This window comes from Oncorhynchus mykiss, chromosome 20, assembly GCF_057628025.1.
Source record: "Oncorhynchus mykiss isolate SJ-2025 chromosome 20, ASM5762802v1, whole genome shotgun sequence".
NCBI classification, from domain to species: Eukaryota; Metazoa; Chordata; class Actinopteri; order Salmoniformes; family Salmonidae; genus Oncorhynchus; species Oncorhynchus mykiss.
The window spans coordinates 8,757,019-8,782,647 of NC_143041.1; the positions used below are offsets into that span (position 1 = coordinate 8,757,019).

Consider the following 25,629-nt stretch of genomic DNA (forward strand, 5'->3'; position numbering starts at 1 on the left):
GTAATTTGTGGAGTGGTTGAAAAACTAGTTTTAATGACTCCAATCTAAGTGTATGTAAACTTCCGACTTCAACTGTGTGTGTGTGTGTGTGTGTGTGTGTGTGTATGAGTGTGTGTGTGTGTATGTGTGTGTGTGTGTGTGTGTGTATGTATGTGTGTGTGTGTATGTGTGTGTGTGTGTGTGTGTGTGTGTGTGTGTGTGTGTATGTGTGTGTGTGTGTGTGTGTGTGTGTGTGTGTGTGTGTGTGTGTGTGTGTGTGTGTGTGTGTGTGTGTGTGTGTGTGTATGTGTGTGTGTGTATGTGTGTGTGTGTGTGTGTGTGTGTGTGTGTGTGTGTGTGTGTGTGTATGTGTGTGTGTGTATGTGTGTATGAGTGTGTGTGTGTGTGTATGTGTGTGTGTGTGTGTGTGTGTGTGTGTGTGTATGTGTGTGTGTGTATGTGTGTGTGTGTGTATGTGTGTGTGTGTGTGTGTGTGTGTGTGTGTGTGTGTGTGTGTGTGTGTGTGTGTGTGTGTGTGTGTGTGTGTGTGTGTGTGTGTGTAACTCGTCAGGGGGAGGGGTTACGGGTGGTAGATTAGCCAGGTTGGGATCACTGGGAGAAGGATTAGAAGGGTTAAGGAATGGACACGTCTGTTTACTATCCAAATACGCTTTAACACACACAGGCCCTACTTTGATCAACAACTCTTTGTTGGTACACCAGAGGAGAAAAGATGACGTGATGATTGGTGCTCTCACTAAAATAGGAACAAGACACATTATGTTGCTCTCTCTTTCCACTCTCCCCATTCTTTCTTTCTCTCTGTCAACTTTTCCCCTTTCCTCCCTCTCTTTGAAATTCACATTTATTTGAAATTCATCCCTTCTTCCCTTTCTCTCCCTCCTTTTTTTTCTCTCCTTCTCTCTATCTCTCTGTTTCCTTCTCTCACACACGTGCTCCATTAAAGCTGACCGACAGAACTTGGAATCAGAGATGGTGTGTAACCATACACTGGCCAGGCAGGTAAGGAGAGCTGCACTCGGGCCACTGCCACAGAGGCACAGGGTGGGCTCTGGTTACCCGACGCTCACTGTATGTGTGTGTGTGTGTCTACACATTGTTTCTGGTTACCTTGGCTTTTGTCACTCCACCTCTCTCGTCATGGCAAGAAGTAGAGAGCAGAATAAAGCGCAAAACCAGATAAAGACAGGAGTACATACACAGCCGCCACGTCAGAGAGAGACAGAGAGAAAGGAGGGGAGAGATACAAAGAAGGAGGGAAAGACTAAAGAGTACTAAAGCATGCGTTCCACCACCTTGCTGTAGCGTAAAGATGAAGGGTTTATGTTTGGGTGCTTAGGAGTTGGGGAAGGAAAAGGGTGTCGCGCCGCTCTAGGGCCTCACTGAGATCTCAGGGTGGAACCTTTTTAATCAAAAGATGTGCATATTTAAGGGACGTGCGGATCAAACTAGCTTCTGGTCAAGAAGGAAACTGGAATGTGAATAAAGGCAGAGGTGTGAAAGAAGAGGAGAAGAAAAACAAACGGAAGATAACGTGAGAGGCAGAAAGTGACAGAGTGGTAAAAAGAGAGGGAGAGAGATGAAGTGAATGAGAAGGTAAGGACCAACGACAATCCACCACATGCTCTCCAACACATGCTCTCTGATTACAACCTCATTGATGCCTGGCAAGCACATAATCAAAAAAGCATACACTTTCTATTCAAATAGGCATAAAACATTCTTCCCAATAGATGTTATATTATTATCTACACCTCTACCTTCTTAAAATTAAGAAAATAGAAAATATACATATGAGATTGTCTGATCACCATGCTTACTACTGGCAACTACAAATGTCAGAATCTCCCAAAAGAGCTATATGATGGTGTTTTGATGTTTCATTACTACACAATCCTACATTCTGTGATAAATTAGAAATGTAACTAAATGAATTCATAATGATCAATAAAAATTCAGTTGATGACTTCTATGGGATGCCACCAAAGGTTTTCATAAAAATAAGGCAACTGCATTCGCATCTGGGTTGAATAAATCACAGGTAGAAAAGATTTCAGAATTAGAAATGTTGTTAACTGCCTTAGAGCGGTCTCAATAAACACTTTTTTTTAGCTAATAGTCTTTCCAAAGTCAAGATAGAACTTAATTTATTGATAAGACAGAGAGAAGAATTTGCGATACATTACTTCCATGGTAATCGTCCCAGTTGTTTACTGGCCAACAAGCTAAGCAGTAATGATCAATTAGCTGATATAGCCACTATTGAATCTGAAACAGAAAGGACTTCTATTAAGAACTGTACACCTCTGATTGTAAATCCACACCAAGCCAGACTAAGTCCTTTCTAAAATAATGAAGAACTCTTCTCTCAACAGATGAAGCTGCCTCACTGGGAGCCCAAATCTCTCTCAATTAACTCAAACGGGCATTGGGTAACATAAATAAAATCATCAGGATTGGACGGTATTCCTCCTGAGGTCTATTTGACATTTGTGAATCAATTAGGTCCAATATTGCTCAAAATGATTAACACAGCCGTTCACAAAGGTTCATTGGGGATGTGAATGCAGCACTAATATTAAAAAAGGTAAGGATGCCGCCCAGTGTCCTCACTATCTTTCATAAACGCAAATAACACAGATATTAAACTTTTCCAAAAATTTAATCCCGCCTTGACACTTACCTAGTCAAATTGGTCCACACGGATCAAAGCGGCTTTGTCAAAAAACAACCTCCGTTGACTATTACATATCTTAAATGCTTAGTCAGAAACAACAGATCCTTGGGCTGTTTTATCTCTCGATGCAGAGAAAGCTTTTAATAGAGTAAAATGGTCATATCTCTGGTATGTCTTGGAACATGGGAATTGGCTCCAATTTTATTCATATGATTAAAATATTATATGCCAATCCCTCAACCATAGTTATAACAGGCAATATCTGCTCAGCTCCGTTCATAATCACTAGAAGCAGCAGGCAAGGCGATCCGATTTGTCCTTTGCCATTTTTATTATCCATGGAACCCCTGGCTCAAGAAATTCTTCAATCGAATGCAGTAACATCAATTTCCCTCAAATCTGAATCAGTGAGGGAGGAAATTAAAACTGATCACTTCATCTTATTATACACAGATGACATTTTACTGTATCTAGACAATGTATTTCAATTGCTCTGAAACGCATTGAAGATCATAGATAAATTCAGCTAGTGGGGCAAAAAAGTATTTTGTCAGCCACCAATTGTGCAAGTTCTCCCACTTAAAAAGATGAGAGAGGCCTGTAATTTTCGTCATAGGTACACTTCAACTATGACAGACAAAATGAGAAAGAAAATCCAGAAAATCACATTATAGGATTTTTAATGAATTTATTTGCAAATTATGGTGGAAAATAAGTATTTGGTCACCTACAAACAAGCAAGATTTCTGGCTCTCACAGACCTGTAACTTCTTCTTTAAGAGGCTCCTCTGTCCTCCACTCGTTACCTGTATTAATGGCACCTGTTTGAAATTGTTATCAGTATAAAAGACACCTGTCCACAACCTCAAACAGTCACACTCCAAACTCCACTATGGCCAAGACCAAAGACCTGTCAAAGGACACCAGAAACAAAATTGTAGACCTGCACCAGGCTGGGAAGACTGAATCTGCAATAGGTAAGCAGCTTGGTTTGAAGAAATCAACTGTGGGAACAATTATTAGGAAATGGAAGACATACAAAACCACTGATAATCTCCCTCGATCTGGGGCTCCATGCAAGATCTCACCCCGTGGGGTCAAAATGATCACAAGAACGGTGAGCAAAACTCCCAGAACCACACGGGGGGACCTAGTGAATGACCTGCAGAGAGCTGGGACCAAAGTAACAAAGCCTACCATCAGTAACACACTACACTGCCAGGGACTCAAATCCTGCAGTGCCAGACGTGTCCCCCTGCTTAAGCCAGTACATGTCCAGGCCCATCTGAAGTTTGCTAGAGAGCATTTGGATGATCCAGAAGAAGATTGGGAGAATGTCATATGGTCAGATGAAACCAAAATATAACTTTTTGGTAAAAACTCAACTCATCGTGTTTGAGGACAAAGAATGCTGAGATGCATCCAAAGAACACCATACCTACTGTGAAGCATGGAGGTGGAAACATCATGCTTTGGGGCTGTTTTTCTGCAAAGGGACCAGGACGACTGATCCGTGTAAAATAAAGAATGAATGGGGCCATGTATCGTGAGATTTTGAGTGAAAACCTTCCATCAGCAAGGGCATTGAAGATGAAACGTGGCTGGGTCTTTCAGCATGACAATGATCCCAAACACACCGCCCGGGCAACGAAGGAGTGGCTTCGTATGAAGCATTTCAAGGTCCTGGAGTGGCCTAGCCAGTCTCCAGATCTCAACCCCATAGAAAATCTTTGGAGGGAGTTGAAAGTCCGTGTTGCCCAGAAACAGCCCCAAAACACCACTGCTCTAGAGGAGATCTGCATGGAGGAATGGGCCAAAATACCAGCAACAGTGTGTGAAAACCTTGTGAAGACTTACAGAAAACGTTTGACCTCTGTCATTGCCAACAAAGGGTATATAACAAATTATTGAGATAAACTTTTGTTATTGACCAAATACTTATTTTCCACCATAATTTGCAAATAATTTCATTAAAACTACTACAATGTGATTTTCTGGATTTTTTTCTTAATTTTATCTGTCATAGTTGAAGTGTACCTATGATGAAAATGACAGGCCTCTCTCATCTTTTTAAGTGGGAGAACTTGCACAATTGGTGGCTGACTAAATACTTTTTTGCCCCACTGTAATTAATCTAACCAAATCAGACCTACTGTCTTTCAATACCCCGATGGAGGACTCCATCTCTACTTATGGAATCCCAATCATTTCCCATTTAAAATATTTGGGATTAGTTATCTTTCCTTTCTTAGATAAAACCACTGACAAAATAAACTTTTACAGAATTTTCAAATCGATTCAACCTGACCTCAGTAGATGGACTAGCATCTCAGGTGCTTTAACCTGCAGAGTATCTATTGTCAACATGAATATACTGCCAAGGCTGAATTTCTGTAGTTCAATGCTTCCCCTTCTGGCTATTGAGATAAAACTCATAGTGCGGTTACAAAATGTATATAACAAGGTAAGCGATCCCGGATCAAATTAACACATTTACAAAGAGGGAAAGACATAGGAGGACTATACCTACCAAACTTTAAATGATTTTTCCAGGAACTAGCATTTCACCACATCCTAAATTGGTTTAGACATGATTCTTCCTATTCCTCTGAAAGAGGTGGCCTATACTGATAGATCCCTTAAAGTCCCAATGCACTTGTTTTTATCAGTAGCGCTGCGTGGGTAAAATAACTGTGGAAGCCAAGCCAGAAGAAAATGCCATATTACAACAAAGGCTGAGACAATAAGATGACACAGTGGCAGGATAAATTCAACCACACGTTTGTTTCATCACAAAACCGGAGAGCAACCTCTGTCCATTCAAGTCCACAAAGCATATTGCAGGTAACAAACTGTTACATGACCTGCAGCATGACCTGCAGGTTAATGTTTATTTTCGGGCTACTAAACAACTATTGATTTAGAACCACAGAGAGTTACCACAAGTCACAGAGAAAACAGGAACTGCCTCCACTATTCCATCACTACTTCAACTTCAACATTATCAAATCACTTCTGCTTAGTCTAATGCAGTGACAACTGAAATATACCAAAAACGATTTAAATCCAATCAACGTAAGCTAAATATGATGTGGTTGTCCATGGTTCTGATTTCTGTGTGTGTGTGTGCTTACATTCGTGCTAGTAGAAACAAACATTTTGACTCACCCTACTTGTATAGAAACGCTAATGCCATCCTCCTCTCTTTCATGTTGACAAAACGGTCTATGACTCTGTTATACAGTACACACTTTTAGTTTTTGCTGTCCTAGGCCACCTGGCTAAAATGCATGCTCGCAAGCCTAACTTTCATACATAAGCAAAGATGAGCCAGCTAGTTAACATTAGCATGCTATGTCAAACTACATTTTGAACTTCCATCCTCTCAGGCCAGGGGCACAATGTATGAATTTTTGGTTGGATCAGAATCGTCATTATAATCATTGCCCTGTACGGAAAATTAAGTAAAACCACAAGTCCAAATCCCTATCTCCATCCATGGCTAATTTAGGAAAGGGACAATTTTAGCTAGCTTGCTAGCCACCGGAGGACAACAACACGAGATGCAACAATTCAAGTTTTTCTGTCAATTATGTTTCACTCTCGATGTGATGTGATTGGTGTGAAGCCAAATCCAAACTGGCTTCCCTTAACATTTATTTTTGGTGCGCCAGGCCCAATCACAGTTGAGCTCATTCAGTTTAGCTCAACGCTGATTGGCTATTATTTTATACTTTTTATCAAGGGAGGCCAAATGCTCCCTGGCTTCCTTTGCATTCAATGCAATGGGCGGCAACAATGTCATACACTTTTTGACCTGACAGCATCAGATAGAAGGCTACACAGAGACAGAGGGGCACTGTTTCACTTGCTCAGATGCTTTCTCCGGTGAGATACTTTCAGCCACTTGCGAATTGAAGGACAATTATGAAACACAGAGAGACAAAAGATACATTATTTTATCTTTTAAAAAACATTATAGGACAATTTAGCCTCCATGAATATACACCACTGTTTTTTATGTCAATATCAAATCATTTCTAGGTAACAATTAAGTGCCTTATTGTAATAGATTTCCATTCAAATTGGCAAAATTAGCTTTATAGCAAAAAAACTATTTCTCAAGCAAGGATATTGCTAGGAATGTCTGGGAGTGGTCTGAGTCGGGAGGGGGCAACTATGAACTAGCTGTAATTGGCAGAGAGATTTGGAACTCTTTGTTATTGGTCCATTAGCCAGTTTACCCCATGGTGATGTCACCATAGAAAGCCGAATCTCCCGGCAAATTAGAAGTATTTTCAACCAGCAACTATCAAGAAATTGATGGGAAATTGGGAAATCCCCCCCAATGGTCCAAATGTGGAATCCATACCCTTGATATATCTATATTTCTAACTTAGGTCAGGTATGCTGGGGAAACCCAACTACCAAACCATCCAATGATGGGATTTATAAATAAATGACCTGGGCTCCCCTGAAAGGACTGATCTCTATAATATATAAACATTTGGAAAGCTCATACTCTAAGCTGGCCATTAAAAAAGTATGGTCCATAGATATAACTGGAAAAATATGGTCTTTGCTTCCTGTAATCCAAACCATCAATTTACACATTTGAAGTTTGTTCACAGACTGTATTTAACACCAAGGAAACATTTTTGTATTTTTTATTCTTTGCTTTCAGGCCCACGGGGAAGAAGTGGTATGGGGAGGGGTTTCTCTGGTAGCTAGGGTATAATCATTTGGGGGGTGCTTATATTTGTCCTGTTACACCCAAGTGTGGAATGTAAATGTGTTTCTTGCATATCCCAACTCCCCCTGAGACACAAGTGCCTTGCTCAAGGGCACAGCAACAGATTTGTTCACCTTTTCGACTCTGGGATTCAACCCAGCGACCTTGCAGTTATTGGCCCAACCCTCTAACCTCGAGGCTATCTGTCACCCCATCATTATTACAAAATCCTGTGTGATCAATATGATAATTTCTCTGTATGTATTTCTTAGTTTTCCTGTTGAGTGTCAGCCTACGGTACATGTGGTATAAACTGAGTGTGTGAATTGATATGAATATTCTACCTGTAACCCCCCCAACAATAAAAATGACAAAGCAAATAAAAACTTGGTAACTGACTGACTGACTGGGTGACTGGCCGACTGACTGACTGACTGGGTGACTGACTGACTGACTGACTGGGTGACTGGCCGACTGACTGACTGACTGACTGGGTGACTGGCCGACTGACTGACTGACTGGGTGACTGGCCGACTGACTGACTGACTTGGTGACTGACTGACTGGCTGACTGACTGGTTGGGTGACTGGGTTACTGACTGACTGACTGGTTGGGTGACTTGGTGACTGACTGACTGACTGACTGACTGGCTGACTGACTGACTGATTGGGTGACTTGGTTACTGACTGACTGACTGGCTGGCTGACTGACTGGTTGGGTGACTTGGTGACTGACTGACTGGCTGACTGACTGGTTGGGTGACTTGGTGACTGACTGACTGACTGGCTGAGCGACTGGTTGGGTGACTTGGTGACTGACTGACTGGCTGACTGGTTGGGTGACTTGGTGACTGACTGACTGACTGGTTGGGTGACTGACTGACTGACTGGTTGGGTGACTGGGTTACTGACTGGTCACTAAGGCCAAGGTTGGAGACTGGTCAGGAGATCAGTGGCTCAGTAATCTCAGAGAAAGAAACTGGGAGAGAAAGAACAGGGAATTGAAAAAAGAGAGAGACTGGCTGAGGGAAAGAGAGAGAGAGGGAGAGAAAGAAACAGAGGGGGGAAGCATAGAGGAAGAGCGTTAGAGTGAGACAGAGCCAAAGGTAACGATTGAGTGAGAGGAAGACTAAGAGAGGGAGATAGAGAAGGGGGAAAATATCAATTGAGGGAGAAAGGGAGAGGTAGTTTGAAAGAAATTGTGAGAGGAGAGGTGGAGAGGGTGACGTCACTTGTTGGATTGCAGTATTGAGCCCTGCTGATTACTATAATCCTGATTAGGAAACCGAAGGAAAAAAAACAGGAGCCCTGAATGACAGAAAGAGAAAAGACGAGAAAGAGTCCTTCACTACCACCAGAGAGAAACGGAGGTGGAGAGGAAACGGAGAAGGGAGGAGAAACAGAATAAGAAGAGGAGCAATTTGAAAGGAAACGTTTTCATCTGGGAATTAGGAGCATAGGAATCACAGAAACTACAGAAAGGAACCACATAAACACAGTAAGTAGATCATAAATCTGTGTAAAAAAAATGTAGAAGACAAAGTCACGGCATTATAGCTACCTTCCTCATTGATTTCTTCTCATATTTTATTTCCTAATTCTGCCCACCCTTTTAACCTCACCTCATACTTGTCATTCATACCCCCATGCCCTCCCCTCCCCACTCTTCCCCTCCGCCACACATTCTTCTTCCTCCCATCCCTCCTCCTCTTCCTTCCCCCAGGCCAGGATGCCCACTAACGGTACAAACTGTCCACTGAAGCTGCAGTTTGGTCTGATCAACCACGAGAGTCGCTACCTCACCGCAGAGGCCTTTGGCTTCAAGGTGAGATACCTCATCTGACACAGCTTAGTCTTACTGTGTTCCTGTCTAGACTGGTACCAGTCTGGTCCTGCTTTAGCCAACTCCTTTGTAGTTTTCATGCCAGAGTAGAGTAGATGCCAAATAAGTTTATCTAAAGCAGGAAAGAGTTAGAAAGGGTGAAGACAGGGGAAGAGGGAAGGTGTTTTAGGTAGACAAGTGAAAACGGTCTATTCCCAGTGCTCTTGACAGTGATCTCTCCTCCATCAGGTGAATGCGTCGGCCCCGAGTCTGAAGAGGAAGCAGGTGTGGACATTAGAGCAGGACCCCCAGGACCCCCAGGTGGTTTACCTCCGCAGCCATCTGGGCCGCTACCTGGCTTCCGACAAGGATGGCAAGGTCACCTGCGAGGCCGAGGGCCGGAACACAGACTGCCGCTTCCTGATCGCTGCCCAGTCAGACGGCCGCTGGGCACTTCAGTCGGAACCCTACCTGAGGTTATTCGGAGGTTCCCGGGACTACCTGTCCTGCTTCGCCCAAGTTATCACAGAGGCAGAGTTATGGGCGGTGCACCTGGCGCTCCACCCGCAGGCCAACCTGCTTAGTGTCGCCCGCAAGCGCTATGCCCACCTGTCACCCGACGACGGCGAGATCGCTGTGGACCGGAACATTCCATGGGGCGTGGCGGCGCTCCTGACGCTCGTCTACCTGGAGGGGAAGTACCGGCTCAAGACCTGTGACAGCCGTTACCTTGTCAACGACGGGAAGCTGTCAGCGGAGAGCGGGCAGGGCACGGGGTACACGCTGGAGTTGAAGTGTGGGAAGCTGGCGTTTAAGGACTGTGAGGGGAAGTACCTGAGTCCCATGGGCCCCACGGGGACACTGAGGTCTGGCAGGTGCAGCAAGCCGGGGAAGGACGAGCTGTTTGACCTGGAGGAGAGCCACCCTCAGGTGGTGCTGATGGCAGCCAATGGGAAATACGTGTCTATACGGCAACGTAAGACACACACAGTAGACAAAACACAGTATGAACATAGATGTCACACACGCATAAATATACAGTATACACTTCTTTTGTTCTCTTTTTTTGTTTTCTCTCCCTCTCCTCATGTGTCACTTCTAAAACTACTCAACTACTACTACTACTACTACTACCTCATATTCTCGTACCACTTGATACCTACTGTGGTAACTGAGCTTTCAGATGTACAGAAAATACATTAGCAGCCGTATTGAATATGCATGGACCTTCACCACTGTCATTCGATATGGATGATTGACAGCCGATAAAGACTGTTCCATAATTATGGGTAATGTAGTCTTCAGATTCCTTATCATGTTGTCTGAGGTTGGGTGTTTCCTCAAAGACGAGAGGAACGCAGTTGATATCAAATCAAATAAAATGTATTTATGTAGCCCTTCGTACATAAGCGGATATCTCAAAGTTCTGTACAGAAACCCAGCCTAAAACCCCAAACAGCAAGCAATGCAGGTGTAGAAGCACGGTGGCTAGGAAAAACTCCCTAGAAAGGCCAAAACCTAGGAAGAAACCTAGAGAGTAACCAGGCTATGAGGGGTGGCCAGTCCTCTTCTGGCTGTGCCGGGTGGAGATTATAACAGAACATGGCCAAGATGTTCAAATGTTCATAAATTACCAGCATGGTCAAATAATAATAATCACAGTAGTTGTCGAGGGTGCAGCAAGTCAGCACCTCAGGAGTAAATGTCAGTTGGCTTTTCATAGCCGATCATTAAGAGTTTCTCTACTGCTCCTTCTTTCTCTAGAGAGTTGAAAACAGCATGTCTGGGACAGGTAGCACATCCGATGAACAGGTCAGGATTCCATAGCCACAGGCAGAACAGTTGAAACTGGAGCAGCAGCACGACCAGGTGGACTGGGGACAACAAGGAGTCATCATGCCAGGTAGTCCTGAGGCATGGTCCTAGGGCTCAGGTCCTCCGAGAGAGAGAAAGAAAGTGAGAATTAGAGAGAGCATACTTAAATTTACACAGGACACCGGATAAGACAGGAGAAGTACTCCAGATATAACAAACTGACCCCCCGACACATAAACTACTGCAGCATAAATACTGATATGTTGTCATGTTTGTGCATGCGTTGATCGTTTGTTCAATTTCTAACAGATCATTATTGTATTGTTAAAAGGGAAGTTCCAGTGTTGTAGTATCATTCCACTGCCTCCTAACAGTAGCTTAAACCCCTCCGCAGCATAGTAGTCTTTTTGTATTTCAGGCTCAGAAAACATGTCACCAGGTCAGTGGGAATGAGATTGGCAAATTATAATGGCTGATTATTCCAGTGCAGTTTATGTACTGTGTAGACTTAATCTCTGGCCTAACCTGCATGCACGACCACTGTGAAAAGTGTGTTACTGATTAATAGTGTCAGCATCACTGTATAATATGATAATGTAGTAACTTGTGCCTCTTTCCCATTGCCCGAGCCACAAACAATTCTGGAATCAGTTACCGGGTCTATGATAATGTCATAGACCAGGTAACTGACTCCAGAATCTACAGTGTTATTAGAATCTCATCGAGAGGGAATCTTTTCCTAGAATCTCTAGAGTGTTCTGTGTATCGTCTGTGTGTTTGATGCTGTGGTCTTTGGTGAATATTCTTGTCTGAGGAGTAGTGTTACTCTAACCTGAGGGTTGTAACTGTAGCTGTGGCTCATTGTTCCTGGTTAGCACTACGATCTGCAATAACCAAATGACTGAGTGAGACGAGCAGAAAGTGATTACCTCGAGGCCTGAGGGGTACAGGAAACCTCATGAGGGCAGGGAAGAAAGGGCGGTGACACACCTCTTTGCTAGTGCTGAAAGACACTCAAACAGGATACACAAAACATTTCCTTACACTTACTTTTTCCACTCTCATTCTCTCTCTCTCTCTCTCTCTCTCTCTCTCTCTCTCTCTCTCACACACACACACACACACACACACACACACACACACACACACTCAGACGACAAGTGCACAGACACACATGCACTCACACACTTTCTCTCCCTCTCCATCTTGTACCTACAAACATGCATTACACACACTCTCTCTTTCACAAACACAAGCTTTGTCTCTCTCTTTCTCTCTCTCTCTTTTACAAACACTCCTGTATTGGTGAGTGATGAGGTGCAGAGTGTGTTAAATAATTGATAGTGCCAGGGCGGTTGTTCATTGAAGGCGGGGAGTCTGTTTTCAGAAACCCAAGCCCTACTCTAACTCTATGGGTCTCTGGCCAACAGCACACCAGGGGCATAGCCCATAGCAACTCAGCCCACAAATCAGAAAGACAACTGGGTCAGTCAGTCAGCCACAGACCCCAGCCCAGGGATGGAGATAAAGGAGGTTGAGAGGGCGACCCAGGGAGAGAGCTGCGAAGAGAATAAAGGAGGAGAGGGAAGGGCAAGTGAGGAAAAAAGAGTTAATGGAGGAGAGGAAAGGGAAAGACTATAGGGAACAGCCAGGGGAGAGGGTGGGGAGAGAGGGTTCGTGAGGTAGACAGGAGGAGAAGGGTGGAAGGGGAAAGCGTATATAGGGAGAGTGATGGGAAAAGAAGAAATAGAGGAAAGTGAGCGGAGAGTGGTTGTGAAAGTACATGAGGAGGAGTAAGAGAGAGAGAGCGGAGAGCATAGTCAGATATAGAAGAAGTCACCTTCTCTATGTGTTCGCACATAAATCAACAGGACTGCCAGTTCTCCCTGAAGAGCAGACGTGTCACCGTCAGATAGTTTACAGACACAACTAGGCTCAGAAACTGACTTGATACTTCTCTCTCTTTCTCTCTACTGCCTTCCCACTCTCTTTCTATTAAAGTGCCCATGTGGTGTGTGTGTGTCCATGTGTGTGTGTGTGTGTGTGTGTGTGTGTGTGTGTGTGTGGGTCAGATCTGTTATCATGTCTGTCGTCACCTCTCTACTCCCTCGGGTACATCGATCTGGTCTGGGAAGAAATTGTAAGAGAGACGAACGCTCAAATACACACACACACACACACACACACACACACACATCATCCCGCTACGGTCTGATAGACAGATAAAGGATGCAGTGAAATAAACAAAGAGAAAGAGAAAAAATGAGAATAGCAATGGAGGAGAGCAAGTGAGAAAGATACAAAGGGGAGAGAGAGAGGGATTAGAGAGAGGAAGAGAGGGACAGTGGGCTGTGGCATCATTAATAATGGATGGCAGAGCGACTCTCTGATGTATTAGTCGTGCCTGATCCAGTTTTGGGTGGGCAGGCAGGTGGGCGGGCTTCCAGGTAGGCCAACACCAGGAATTGGAGATGGGTCTGCGGTCTGTTTTAAACCTTACACTACACTCTTAGAAGAAAGGGTTCCAATAGGGTTCTTCGGCTGGAGAACTCTTTTCGGTTCCAGGTAGAACCCTTTTTGGTTCTACCTGGAACAAAAAAGTTCTACCTGGAACCAAAAATAGTTATTCAAAGGGTTCTCCTATGGGTACAGCCGAAGAACCCTTTTAGGTTCTAGACATAACCTTTTTTTCTAAGAGTGTAGACTAGCACACTCTACCCTAGGCTAGTGATTTTTGAACCTCTCCTTGGGGACCCACAAACGTTTAATGTATTTTAACTATCCACAGCTAGACCTTAAGTGAATCAGCTCAGCTAGTTCAGGGTTACAACAAAATTGCTAAACGTCTGGGGATCCCTGAGGAGAGGTTTGAAAACCATTGCCCTAGGCTATGTAGCAGTCAGTGTGCACCATTTGGTATGATTGACCAACTGTAGTGTCAGCAATGCCTTTCAAGATATCAGATAGATGCAGTATCAGATAGTTTTAAAACCTTCCATTGATACCCCCTGAATTATAAAACCTTCTATTGATACCCCGAGTTATAAAACCTTCCATTGATACCCCCTGAGTTATAAAATCTTCCATTGATACCCCCTGAGGTATTAAACCTTCTATTGATACCCCCTGAGGTATTAAACCTTCTATTGATACCCCCTGAGGTATTAAACCTTCTATTGATACCCCCTGAGGTATTAAACCTTCTATTGATACCCCCTGAGTTATAAAACCTTCCATTGATACCCCCTGAGTTATAAAACCTTCTAGTGATACCCCGAGTTATAAAACCTTCCACTGATACCCCCTGAGTTATAAAACCTTCCACTGATACCCCCTGAGTTATAAAACCTTCTATTGATACCCCCTGAGTTATAAAACCTTCCATTGATACCCCCTGAGATATAAAACCTTCTATTGATACCCCCTGAGTTATAAAACCTTCCATTGATACCCCGAGTTATAAAACCTTCTATTGATACCCGAGTTATAAAACCTTCCATTGATACCCCCTGAGTTATAAAACCTTCCATTGATACCCTGAGTTATAAAACCTTCCATTGATACCCCCTGAGTTATAAAATCTTCCATTGATACCCCCTGAGTTATAAAACCTTCTATTGATACCCCGAGTTATAAAACCTTCCACTGATACCCCCTGAGTTATAAAACCTTCTATTGATACCCCGAGTTATAAAACCTTCTATTGATACCCCCTGAGTTATAAAACCTTATATTGATACCCCCTGAGTTATAAAACCTTCTATTGATACCCCGAGTTATAAAACCTTCCATTGATACCCCCTGAGTTATAAAATCTTCCATTGATACCCCGAGTTATAAAACCTTCCAATGATACCCCCTGAGGTATAAAACCTTCTATTGATACCCTGAGTTATAAAACCTTCTATTGATACCCCCTGATTTATAAAACCTTCTATTGATACCCCCTGAGTTATACAACCTTCTATTGATACCCCCTGAGTTATAAAACCTTCTATTGATACCCCCTGAGTTATAAAACCTTCTATTGATACCCCCTGAGTTATAAAACCTTCTATTGATACCCCCTGAGTTATACAACCTTCCATTGATACCCCCTGAGTTATAAAACCTTCTATTGATACCCCCTGAGGTATTAAACGTTCCATTGATACCCCGAGTTATAAAACCTTCTATTGATACCCCCTGAGGTATAAAACCTTCTATTGATACCCCCTGAGTTATACAACCTTCTATTGATACCCCCTGATTTATAAAACCTTATATTGATACCCCCTGAGTTATACAACCTTCTATTGATACCCCCTGAGTTATAAAACCTTCTATTGATACCCCCTGAGGTATTAAACGTTCCATTGATACCCCCTGAGTTATAAAACCTTCTATTGATACCCCCTGAGTTATAAAACCTTCTATTGATACCCCCTGAGTTATAAAACCTTCTATTGATACCCCCTGAGGTATTAAACGTTCCATTGATACCCCCTGATTTCCTGTCTTCTTCCTCTCTCTCATTCTCTCCTCTTTCTCTCTTAGATGGGCTGTAGTCTGATCACAGCTGAGCTCAGCAGACTGTTATGGTGATGGTGTGGTGTGAAATGGACACACACACACACACACACACACACATGAAATTGGACAATAAAGCGTGAAGCAGTGCTGAGATGAGAGGGGAATCTGATCAAACAGAAACACAAGCCCTGGTGATAAGATAGAGAATAGTTTTTTTTAGACTAAGCCAATAGTTGCTTTAGAAAGCTGGGTTGAATGTAACTAAGGAGGACCCTAGTGCAGAAGACTGTTAGTAAAGGGGTTGGTAGAATCTGCCTGCCTGTCTGCGTGCATGCCTGTGTCTTTAATTAATGTTAATGCTATTTGTATTCTGCATAATGGACAGAGGTCTTTGACATTATGGTGGGTTACGGGCCATCCACATGTGGGTGTATAAGGGCATGCATGTGTGAGTGTGTAAATGTGCGTGCCCACGGATTTCAGACAGCCTGTATTGACAGTTATGAGTATCAATAAAACTTGGATTGATTTCGAACTGAACATACCATGAACTGAATTTGACTGACCTCACACCTCTGGCCCCTCCCAGGTGTGAGTATCTCGGCAAACCAGGAGGACGAGACGGACCTGGAGACGTTCCAGATGGAGATTGACAAGGAGAGCAGGAAGTGTCTGTTTCGGACCAACGAGGGGAAATACTGGGCCCTGGTGGCCCACGGAGGCATCCAGACTACGGCCACAGAGAGGTAACTAACTCTAAACCAGAGGTGTCAAACTCTAGTGTCTGCAGGTTTTTGTTTTTTTCTTTCAATTACGACCTAAACAACCAGGTGTGGAGATTTCTTTACTAATCAGTGACCTTAATTCATTAATCAAGTACAAGGGAGGAGCGGAAACACGCAGACACTCATCCCTCCGTGGAATGAGTTTGACACATGCTCTAAACCTAAGACTAACCCCTACCACTAACCCTAGCTCCAGTCACAACCCTAGCCCTAGCTCCAGTCACAACACTAACCCTAGCTCCAGTCACAACCCTAACCCTAGCTCCAGTCACAACACTAACCCTAGCTCGTCACAACACTAACCCTAGCTCCAGTCACAACACTAACCCTAGCTCCAGTCACAACCCTAACCCTAGCTCCAGTCACAACACTAACCCTAGCTCCAGTCACAACACTAACCCTAGCTCCAGTCACAACACTAACCCTAGCTCCAGTCACAACCCTAATCCTAGCTCCAGTCACAACACTAACCCTAGCTCCAGTCACAAGACTAACCATAGCTCCAGTCACAACACTAACCCTAGCTCCAGTCACAACACTAACCCTAGCTCCAGTCACAACCCTAACCATTTATTATCCAGGTCTGCCAACACCATGTTTGCAGTGGAGTGGATGGGCCGCAGGGTGGCACTAAGAGCCAGTAACGGGAAATACATCTGCACCAAGAAGAACGGTCAGCTAGCAGCCGTCAGCGACTCCATAGGTAAGTGTTTTTTTGTCTTTAAGTGGGTGAGTGGGTTCCATGGTTCTTATGCTTTTTAAACCTAATATTCCTTCCTCTCTCCTTAATTTCTACCTCTACCTCTTCCTCCTCCTTCCCTCTCTTTCCCCACCCTCTCTTCCCTGATCAGGTGAGGATGAGAAGTTGATTCTGAAGCTGATAAACCGTCCCATGCTGATCCTGCGAGGGTTGAACGGCTTCATCTGCCATCATAAGAACTCCAACACGCTGGATGCCAACAGATCAGTCTATGACATCTTCACACTGCATTTCAGTGATGGGGCGTACCACATCAAAGGTGAGGATATGATATGCACATTCTAGCTTATTGCATAGAATTCAATGTATTTTTCATGAAGAATTTAAGAAGTTTTGTGCAACTGCTTATTTTAATCTATTGCTTTCTGCTTCAATCTGTCTTGACGTGTAAAGGCCTTTCATATAGTGCTGCCAGTCCATGTTGTCTCTCTCTAACTAACCCCTTGTAGGTGAGGGAGGGAGGTTCTGGTATGTGAACAGCAGTGGTCTGGTATGTTCAGACGGAGAGACACCAGATGACTTCTCATTTGAGTTCCTGGAGCACGGACGCATCGCCATCCGAGGCAAGAACGGCAGATACCTGCGAGGCCAGGGGGGCATGCTGAAGGGCGACGGGGTTACCCCCGACAGCTCTGCCCTCTGGGAGTACTGACCTATATGGGGGCCACTCTCCTACCCTGCCGGAGGTTACCCCTAACCACAGATCTAGGATCAGATTGGGGCAGATTACCAGATTACCCTAACCCCCATGTCCTAAAAATGAATGAACAGATTGGTAAAGAATATCTGACCCTAGACTAAAAGTTAGTGGCGACTTCTGCCCTCTCCCATAGGTCCATTTCTGCCCATGCCACTCCCCTCAACCTACTCCTGGCATGCCAGCCAATGAAGAAGGCACAAAGAGAAAACAGACTCTTTTTACAGGGGAGGTCGAGGGAAGACATGCGTTTAAATGAATGCACTAATTGTAAGTCGCTCTGGATAAGAGTGTCTGCTTAATGACTAAAATGTTCATTTAAAATAAGGCAGAGGTCTCAAGTTTTCAGCTCAGAAGAGCCTGGTCAGAAGAAATTAATCATGTTTGCTGGAGTTAACACTGTTCAGTGAGTCAACGGCAGATTCCAAACAACACTATGCTTTATAGGCTTATGAGTTTTTTAAAAATGTTTTTTAAAATTAGCATGTTACTAGTAAAAGTCAGGATTCAGAGTAAGTACCATACTCACACATAGAGGACTAGTCATGGCTTGGGTTTTCATTTTGCAACATTATTTTAGCTACAACAACACTATTCATGATACAACAGCAATACAACTACGGATATTTCCATTTCCATACACATGGAATGACTTGACTTTGTTTATACCTGGCGCTAACATGCGTTCTTTCTCCTGTCGTGGTCCACATTCTCACATTCTGATCGTGCCCACATTTTCAGAAATATGTCTATACACGGTATTAAAATTAGTATTTTAATCGTATAGACCGGATGCATTAAAAGACACATTGTGGGTCTGATATCTTACAAGTGTAAACGGATTTGGGCCTGGTCTCCCAAAAGCATCTTAAGGCTAAGTTCAACTTAGGATCCTATGGTTCTAACAATGAACTTAGGCCTCAAGGTGCTTTTGGGAAACCGGGCTCTGGACAGTGAAACCATTTAAATCATCATTATCCAGCCTTCTAAAATCACTGACAGGTGGCACTATTGACTTATGGCATCAATATGTATCTTTAAGCAGCAATCAACAGTAGAAACAATATCAAAGCACACTCCCCATCCGTTTTGGTTAAAGGCTGAGGGATGGGGCTGGAGAAATGTAACCACTCTCAAATTCATAAACAGAGCTATAGCTGCAAGGACTTATATTTTGGGTTCTGATAGTTAAACTAAGCTCATGAGACATTTACAAGTTCATTCTTTTGATTTTACCTTTATTTAGTTAGCCAAATCAGTTAAGAACAAATTCTTATTTACAATGACGGCCTACCCCGGCTAAACCCTAATGACACCGGGCGCCGCCCTAAGGGACTCCAAATCACGGCCGGTTATGATACAGCTTGGAATCTAACCAGGGTCTGTAGTGATGCCTCTAGCGCTGAGATGCAGTGCCTTAGACCACTGCACCACTCAGGAGTTCTTCAAGAATCAATGGGTACATATCCTTAATTTATAAGTCCAAAAATGGATGTAGAAACTGCTGATTGCCCCTTTAAAATAAAGAAATAAATATTATTTTGAAAGAATAGCTGTCAAATCATTTGCATACAGGGAGGGACCAGGAAATGTAGTCACAGTAGATGGATAAGAGAAACATTTTAATACCACGTGTAGACATATTTCTGAAAATGTGGGCACAATCAGAATGTGGAAAAGATCAGGAAAGAGGACGCATGTTCGCACCAGGTATAAATGAGGCTATAGAGGAGTTGACATGGCTTGGGTTTTCAGTTTTGAAGTGTCTACTGGTCATCTGTAGCTCAGTTGGTAGAGCATGGCACTTTAATGTTTGCTATGCCAGGATAGTTGGTTTGATTCCTGGTACCACCCATGTGTAAAATATATGCATGACTGTAAGCCCCTTTGGATAAATATATCTGCTAAATGGTATACATTATTACTACAGCAGCTACAAATACTCCAGAACATACACACAATGCTACAAATACCTATAGAGACACTCTGGTGTAAAACCAATGTGCCTTAAACCAATTGTCTATTACACTCTCTTCCACCCCTCTCTCTCACTTGATTCTCTGGTTTCACCAACTGTTCTTTTCCACTCTTCCATCCCATTCTTCCCTGTCGTTTTGCCAATTCTGACTTTCTAAGCGAGTGACAGTGTGTAATAATAAACTCAGAAAGTCATCAATTCATCGTAGCTGAGTCATCATTAGCGGACAGCTTCCTTAGCATCGTAACATTAACAAGCATGACCCTCTTCCCCATGTAGGGCAGTAGGCCCACTTCAAAACACAGACACATAGAGTAATGGCTTCAGGTGATAAGTAGGAGCCCTCTATATGGGATACAGGAGTGTAATGGGTGTCGTTTGAGATTTTTACAGGCTTTTCCCTACAATCAAAACAGTAACATCATCCTAGAAAGAGTATAGTGCTCGTGATTTACAGCCTGTCACTTGGCAATGATACATACTTCATTTGTCTTTTGTTTTATCCTTTTCTAATATTAATTTTTCTGAAAAGTTTTGAAAAACTATAATAAAAATAATCTCTGAGATGTGTAAAAGTTATGTTTCGTGTGTGGATAATGTTGTCAGTGAAGTGACTCTTCAAATCCGTTGTTCTAACTAACTTTACAGGTACATTTTAATCCACACACACAACCTACCTGCTATGTACTATTTTACAAACGTTCACATAAATAAATAAATGCTGTTTGTGTACTAAAACAGCAGAGGGAGACAAACAGTCATTTATTTCTCCTTTGCAGGAGATGTATTGGATAGTGAGTGTGGGGCTGAGAATGAAGATGCGGAGAGGATTGTAAATGTGTGGATGAGGATGTTGTGTGTGAGGATGTTGTGTGTGAGGATGTTGTGTGTGAGGATGTTGTGTGTGAGGATGTTGTGTGTGAGGATGCTGTGTATGAGGAGCGTATGTGGGATGGTAACGGTGTCAGAGGATGAGGAGGGGGTTCTCTCTGAGTTGCCTGTAAACGCTGAACAGTGTCTTGGTGGTCTGTCCCGTGGTCATCCCCAGTCCAATGGCTTCTGGGATACGAGCCTCCTGGAGATGCTCAGATAGGACCTGGCAGGGGGGAGGAGGAGGAAGAAGATAAAGAACAGGAAAAAGAGGTAAGGCTATAGACACAGAGAAAAGTTGAGAAAATACTACAGATTGTCTGTTTCTTGTGTGTTTGAGGATTTGTGTGTTTGAGTATTTCTTTCAACCCTTATGTTACCAGGTAGTTTGTTGTTAGTCTGGTCTCACCTGTGCCCGCTGTAGGGCCTGTCTCAAGCCCAGTCCCTGGACTCCCATAGAGGACTCCTGTGTGCTAGCAGTACCCTGGAGAAGAGCCTTTCAACACACACAACACACAGGGTGTAAGGGAGGAGAGGGAATGTAGCAAACAGGCACAAATGTTTATCACACACGTTGGGATTCCCTACCTGAACACGGCTTAACACTGCATGGTGTAGTCCACACACGGCTGCCATGGAGGAGCACTGCACCCGCACCTCCACAGCCTCCTTAACACTGGTGTCCCCTACAGTTACCTGGCCAACAACATACAGGTACAGTCATTCTCAACACATACCTCATACAATAGTCTCCCAGGAAAGTTAAACATGACCTTAAAGTGAGTCTAAAAGGATACAACTATAATAATATAATAAAATAAATTTGTATTTGTTTTAATCCAATGAGATTTAGTCAAGCATGCATTCATTTTCTGTATGGGCGGTCCCGGAAATCAAACCCACTACCCTGGTGTTACAAGCGGCATTCTCTACAAACTGAGCTAAAGGACCACAACTGATACACCCAGTATCAATACAATCATGTTTTCATGATATGTAAAAATATAAAATAAATACACACCTCTTTGGCTGTGAGTTTGACGGTGTGTCGCCCTAGACACCGGGCGTAGACCACAGAGCTTTCCTGTCCTCCATTGTCCCCTCTGCCCCTCCAGTCCTCTTCTCCTGTCCCCTGTGACAGCAGCCATCCCAGCACAGAGCCACACACACCCTGAGAAGGGCCAGCAGAGCCTGGTGGCTCCAGTCCTAGTGTCCTTCTCAGTAGCTCTGTTGAGACCTTGATGCTTGCTGAAAACAGCCCCCCATCAGACGCCACCATCCTCTCTCCTCCTCCTCCTCCATCCCCCCTCCCAGAACCCCTGCACCGACGGGTGCTCACGAAGGCCTCAACGATATCCATCGAGACGGTATCTGGGGAAATGGGGGGTCTGTTTGGGTCCCTGTGAGGGGGCGTGGTCCCAGTCACCTGCAGAGCATCCAGCCAATCCACTGTCAGCGTGTCAAGGGGCAGACTGACCCATCCACCCTCCAATCCCAGACGAGATGCCGGCTCCCCATTGGCCAGGAGGCGGGACAGCTCCTCAGACCCCAGCAGGCTTTGCAGGGAGTAGGTGAGCGAGCAGCTAACCGTCACAGGGAAAGATGTGTCCCCCGCCGCTGTTAGGGGCAACGACACTTCCATTCTCCCACCCGGCTCTAGTTTCTGGAATGGGAATGAGAATGTTTGAGAGGTGTTCTCCCCCCCTGCAGGAAGAGGGTAGGATAATGGTAGAACTCTCACACAGAACGTCCAGTTCCGTTCTAGAATGTAAGGACTAGAATTGTCCAGAACACAGGTCAGATTCAGGGAGTCTCTCTGTAGCAGGCGGCTCCACTTGGCAACAACGTGACACCTGATTGGCTTCTTGCTGACCGGGAGCTGCTCTCCACTGTTCTGATTTGCTAGCAGTAGGCAGCAGACATTGAGCACCTGATTCAGGTGTCTGAGGGAGTGGTTTTTGGACTGTATGGTGCTTTTCAACACAGATGCTCTGTGGGACAAGCAAGAGCACATACAAGTAAATTAACATGTTAAATAAGTACTATTCATCTGAATAAAACATGTTAGATCTACCATCAAATCTACTGCATGCGTCCTCACCTCTCACACACATCTCCGATGGCTGCAAGGAGGTCCCTCACTCTCTGTCCCACCTGTGATAAGGGGAGCCTGGGTATGCCCCCTGTCTCTGTCCCCTTAGGCAGGGTTAAACGCTGGAGCCTCCCCCGGAGAGACAAAGCCACCAACTGCACTATGCCTGTAACACACACACAAACACGATCCGAAAGAAAACAAACTTGATAACAAAGATCGGTTGCAGAAAATATTGGTTGAGCTGAACACACACTTTACCTGAGGCATTGCGTGAGGGCCCAGCCAGGGCAATGACCCTGCAGACATTAAGGCTGACAGGACTCTGTAGGGTAGCAGACTCCCTTGCTCTCACCATGGCCTGTCCCTGGCCTTGCCTCTCCCCGTGGCTGACCACCAGGCTCTCTTCTGGCTTTGGAGCTTCCTCTCTCACCCCTGGGAGATCCAGGGCTAGAAGATCTGACCCTGTGCTGTAGTACAGGCCCTCCCTGCCTGCACACACACACACCACAGGCCCCGACACACACCCCTCTGTTAATGCTGCTACCTTGCCCCCCTCCTCCGGCCCCCCTTCACAGGTTCTGACCAGCACCACCCCCCCCCATTGGCCTACTGCCACCAAACACTGTGGGCCATCATTTGTCCCGGTCGTGGTTCCGATAAACATGATTGGCTGCTCCATGCTGTGTAGAACTCTAACGCAGGGGCCTGATCGTCCTGGGAGAAGTAAGGGGAGGGAGCAGAGACGCCCATCAGGCAGGCCGCAAAGGATCATGGGGGAGTTGATGAGGGCAGCGTCGACGCCGAAGAGGAGCTTGAAGAGGAGAGGCTCCAGGAGAAAATGTTTGATGCCTAATGATGATGACAAACGTGGTAGTTTTGTTGTTGTTGAGGATGATGAAGATGATAAGGGTGGTGCATCACTGCTGTAAACGCAAGCTAACACAGGTCTCATGACCAGTCCTGCGGAACCATTTTCCTCTGATTCGACATGGTGACCAACTGAAACGACAGGTAGACTAAACTGAGTCAGTTTCTGGTGGTCAGCTGCTTTATAGAGAGTAAACCACCAGGCTGCGTCTCTCAGTGAGACGGTCACCAAGGCCCCACCGGACCCTCCCACCTCAATCAGAGAACACACCCCCTCGTCTCTGGCTGCCAGCGAATTAGACGACACCTTGATCAGAGCAGGGCCAGGGGATTGGTCAGCTGGGGGAGTGGGAGACCTGGTGAGACAGGACAAGGGGGAGAGGGTAATCAAATATACGTCATTTTTGCATGTTCAGTCTCCATAGTTCAAATGAAGAGGTTCATACTTAGGGTGCAGAGTTGGTAGACTGACACAGTACACCCCATCACTCTCACAGACAGCATAAACAGACTGCTTGTCCTCACTCAGCACCATGTGACACACTGGACTCAGGAACTGAAGAATAGCCTGGAATAACAGACAAGATGAGTGTTTCTTGTCCATGAAGAATATCAGATATATTTGACTGCCAGGTTCAAATAGACCCCCTGTTACTGCAACTTCAGCGTTAATCAATAATCAGTTCACCTGCTATTTACCCCTGTTCACAAATAATCTGTTTATTGTAATTGTATCACCTGCTGCTATTCATTTCAGTGTTTATCAATAATCAGTTCCTTGTCATTATATTACCTGCAACTCACCTGAGTGTTCATCAATAATCAGTTCACCTGTTATTCACCTGAGTGAATGTGTCACCTGTTGTTCTTTAATTGAAGCGGGCGAAGTGTATGGTTTGAGATTCAGGCTTACCGTCAGTTTCAGCTCTTGTGTGTTGAAGACCGACACCTCGTCGCCCCCAGTGCAAATCAACACATCTTCCCCAGACCAGATCACTTTAGCAGCTGTACCCGGCGAAGGACATCCGAACTCAGCCCAAGTCTCAACAACAGCACATCTCGCCTCCATAGCCGAGAGAACTGGAAAAATAACAGGTCAGAAAGATTATTCAACCAAGAGATTATTCAAATTATCTTTATAGTCACAATTGGGAAATGTATTGTGCAGTCAAAGTCATGATAGCAGCAACTTATTTACTAACTAGTTATGTCCATAATACCAATTTGTAGGTCGTTTCAGTGCTGTAACTTGATTGAAAAAAAACATCAACTGGTTGTTGACGGATGCAAAACTCCGTGTGTGTTTCTGACTAATCAGCGTTCCTAACCGCTTTTTTTTATACCCATTACCCAAACACCAATACCGACGTATAACGTCATGAGCCTCCCACCAATCACAACATCGCAGGAAAACATCCGCCAAATTTTCTAACACGTTTTAGTGCGGTCGTAAGCTTTTAGCTATTGTAAACTCTTGGTTGAAGGCGTTATGTACGGAGCCAGATAGCTGCCAAAAGGTTGAATGTACGTAATCGTTAGGATCAGTAAGAAAAGCCATTTGTGAAACATGACACGTAAACGTGAAATTTAATCTGTGAACATACAAACACCAGGTTACGATTACGGACTAACATTTTAGGCTTGAACAAATCTTGTTGAAATTCTGACATACAATAATGCCTTTCAGAGTTTTAGCAGTTTCATCTCGCACAAAAAAAACGTACCCCAAACCACTTGTTAGGAGTGCTACACGAACAAGCCTAACCCAGTATATAAAAAAAAAAACGGAAGTCGGGGAAACCGGAAAAATAGGTATCCTGCACGTTTTCAAGTTAAAAGTCTCCATTCTCTCTTACTCCTCAGTTTAGTTTACTTCACATTTAGGTAGCTAATGTAATGGATTAGTTTGCCAGCGCAAGTCTAGATGGCACTAGCTGTATTATGCCTACAACAGTGAAGTTTGCTAGGTGTATCTCTACAGCATGGGCATATCTCTGGGTGATGTGGACACCCCCATGTA

At 44.3% G+C, this 25,629-nt stretch overlaps 2 protein-coding genes across 5 annotated transcripts; one reads left to right on the top strand and one right to left on the bottom strand.

Moving 5' to 3' along the window:
- Positions 1-1,415: 1,415 nt before the first annotated feature.
- LOC110499224 (fascin-2) lies at positions 1,416-20,338 on the top strand. Its single transcript, XM_036956048.2, has 8 exons — positions 1,416-1,596; positions 8,690-8,906; positions 9,132-9,233; positions 9,480-10,206; positions 16,147-16,303; positions 16,924-17,045; positions 17,194-17,361; positions 17,552-20,338. Exons 3-8 carry the CDS (start codon positions 9,138-9,140, stop codon positions 17,752-17,754), a joined length of 1,473 nt encoding a protein of 490 aa, XP_036811943.2. The 5' UTR covers positions 1,416-1,596; positions 8,690-8,906; positions 9,132-9,137; the 3' UTR covers positions 17,755-20,338.
- Positions 18,350-25,402, bottom strand: LOC110499206 (FA core complex associated protein 100). 4 transcript variants are annotated; one of them, XM_036956042.2, is made up of 9 exons: positions 25,334-25,402; positions 24,523-24,689; positions 24,056-24,177; positions 23,001-23,965; positions 22,749-22,905; positions 21,669-22,638; positions 21,236-21,343; positions 21,057-21,143; positions 18,350-20,873 (listed from the first exon to the last, which is right to left on the bottom strand). In XM_036956042.2, exons 2-9 carry the CDS (start codon positions 24,676-24,678, stop codon positions 20,742-20,744), a joined length of 2,697 nt encoding a protein of 898 aa, XP_036811937.2. In that variant the 5' UTR covers positions 24,679-24,689; positions 25,334-25,402; the 3' UTR covers positions 18,350-20,741. The 4 variants fall into 4 exon arrangements, with proteins under 4 accessions (XP_036811937.2, XP_036811938.2, XP_021431859.3 ...); XM_036956043.2 differs by having other exon boundaries at positions 25,242-25,376; XM_021576184.3 differs by lacking the exon at positions 25,334-25,402 and adding an exon at positions 24,830-24,925.
- Positions 25,403-25,629: the final 227 nt, after the last annotated feature.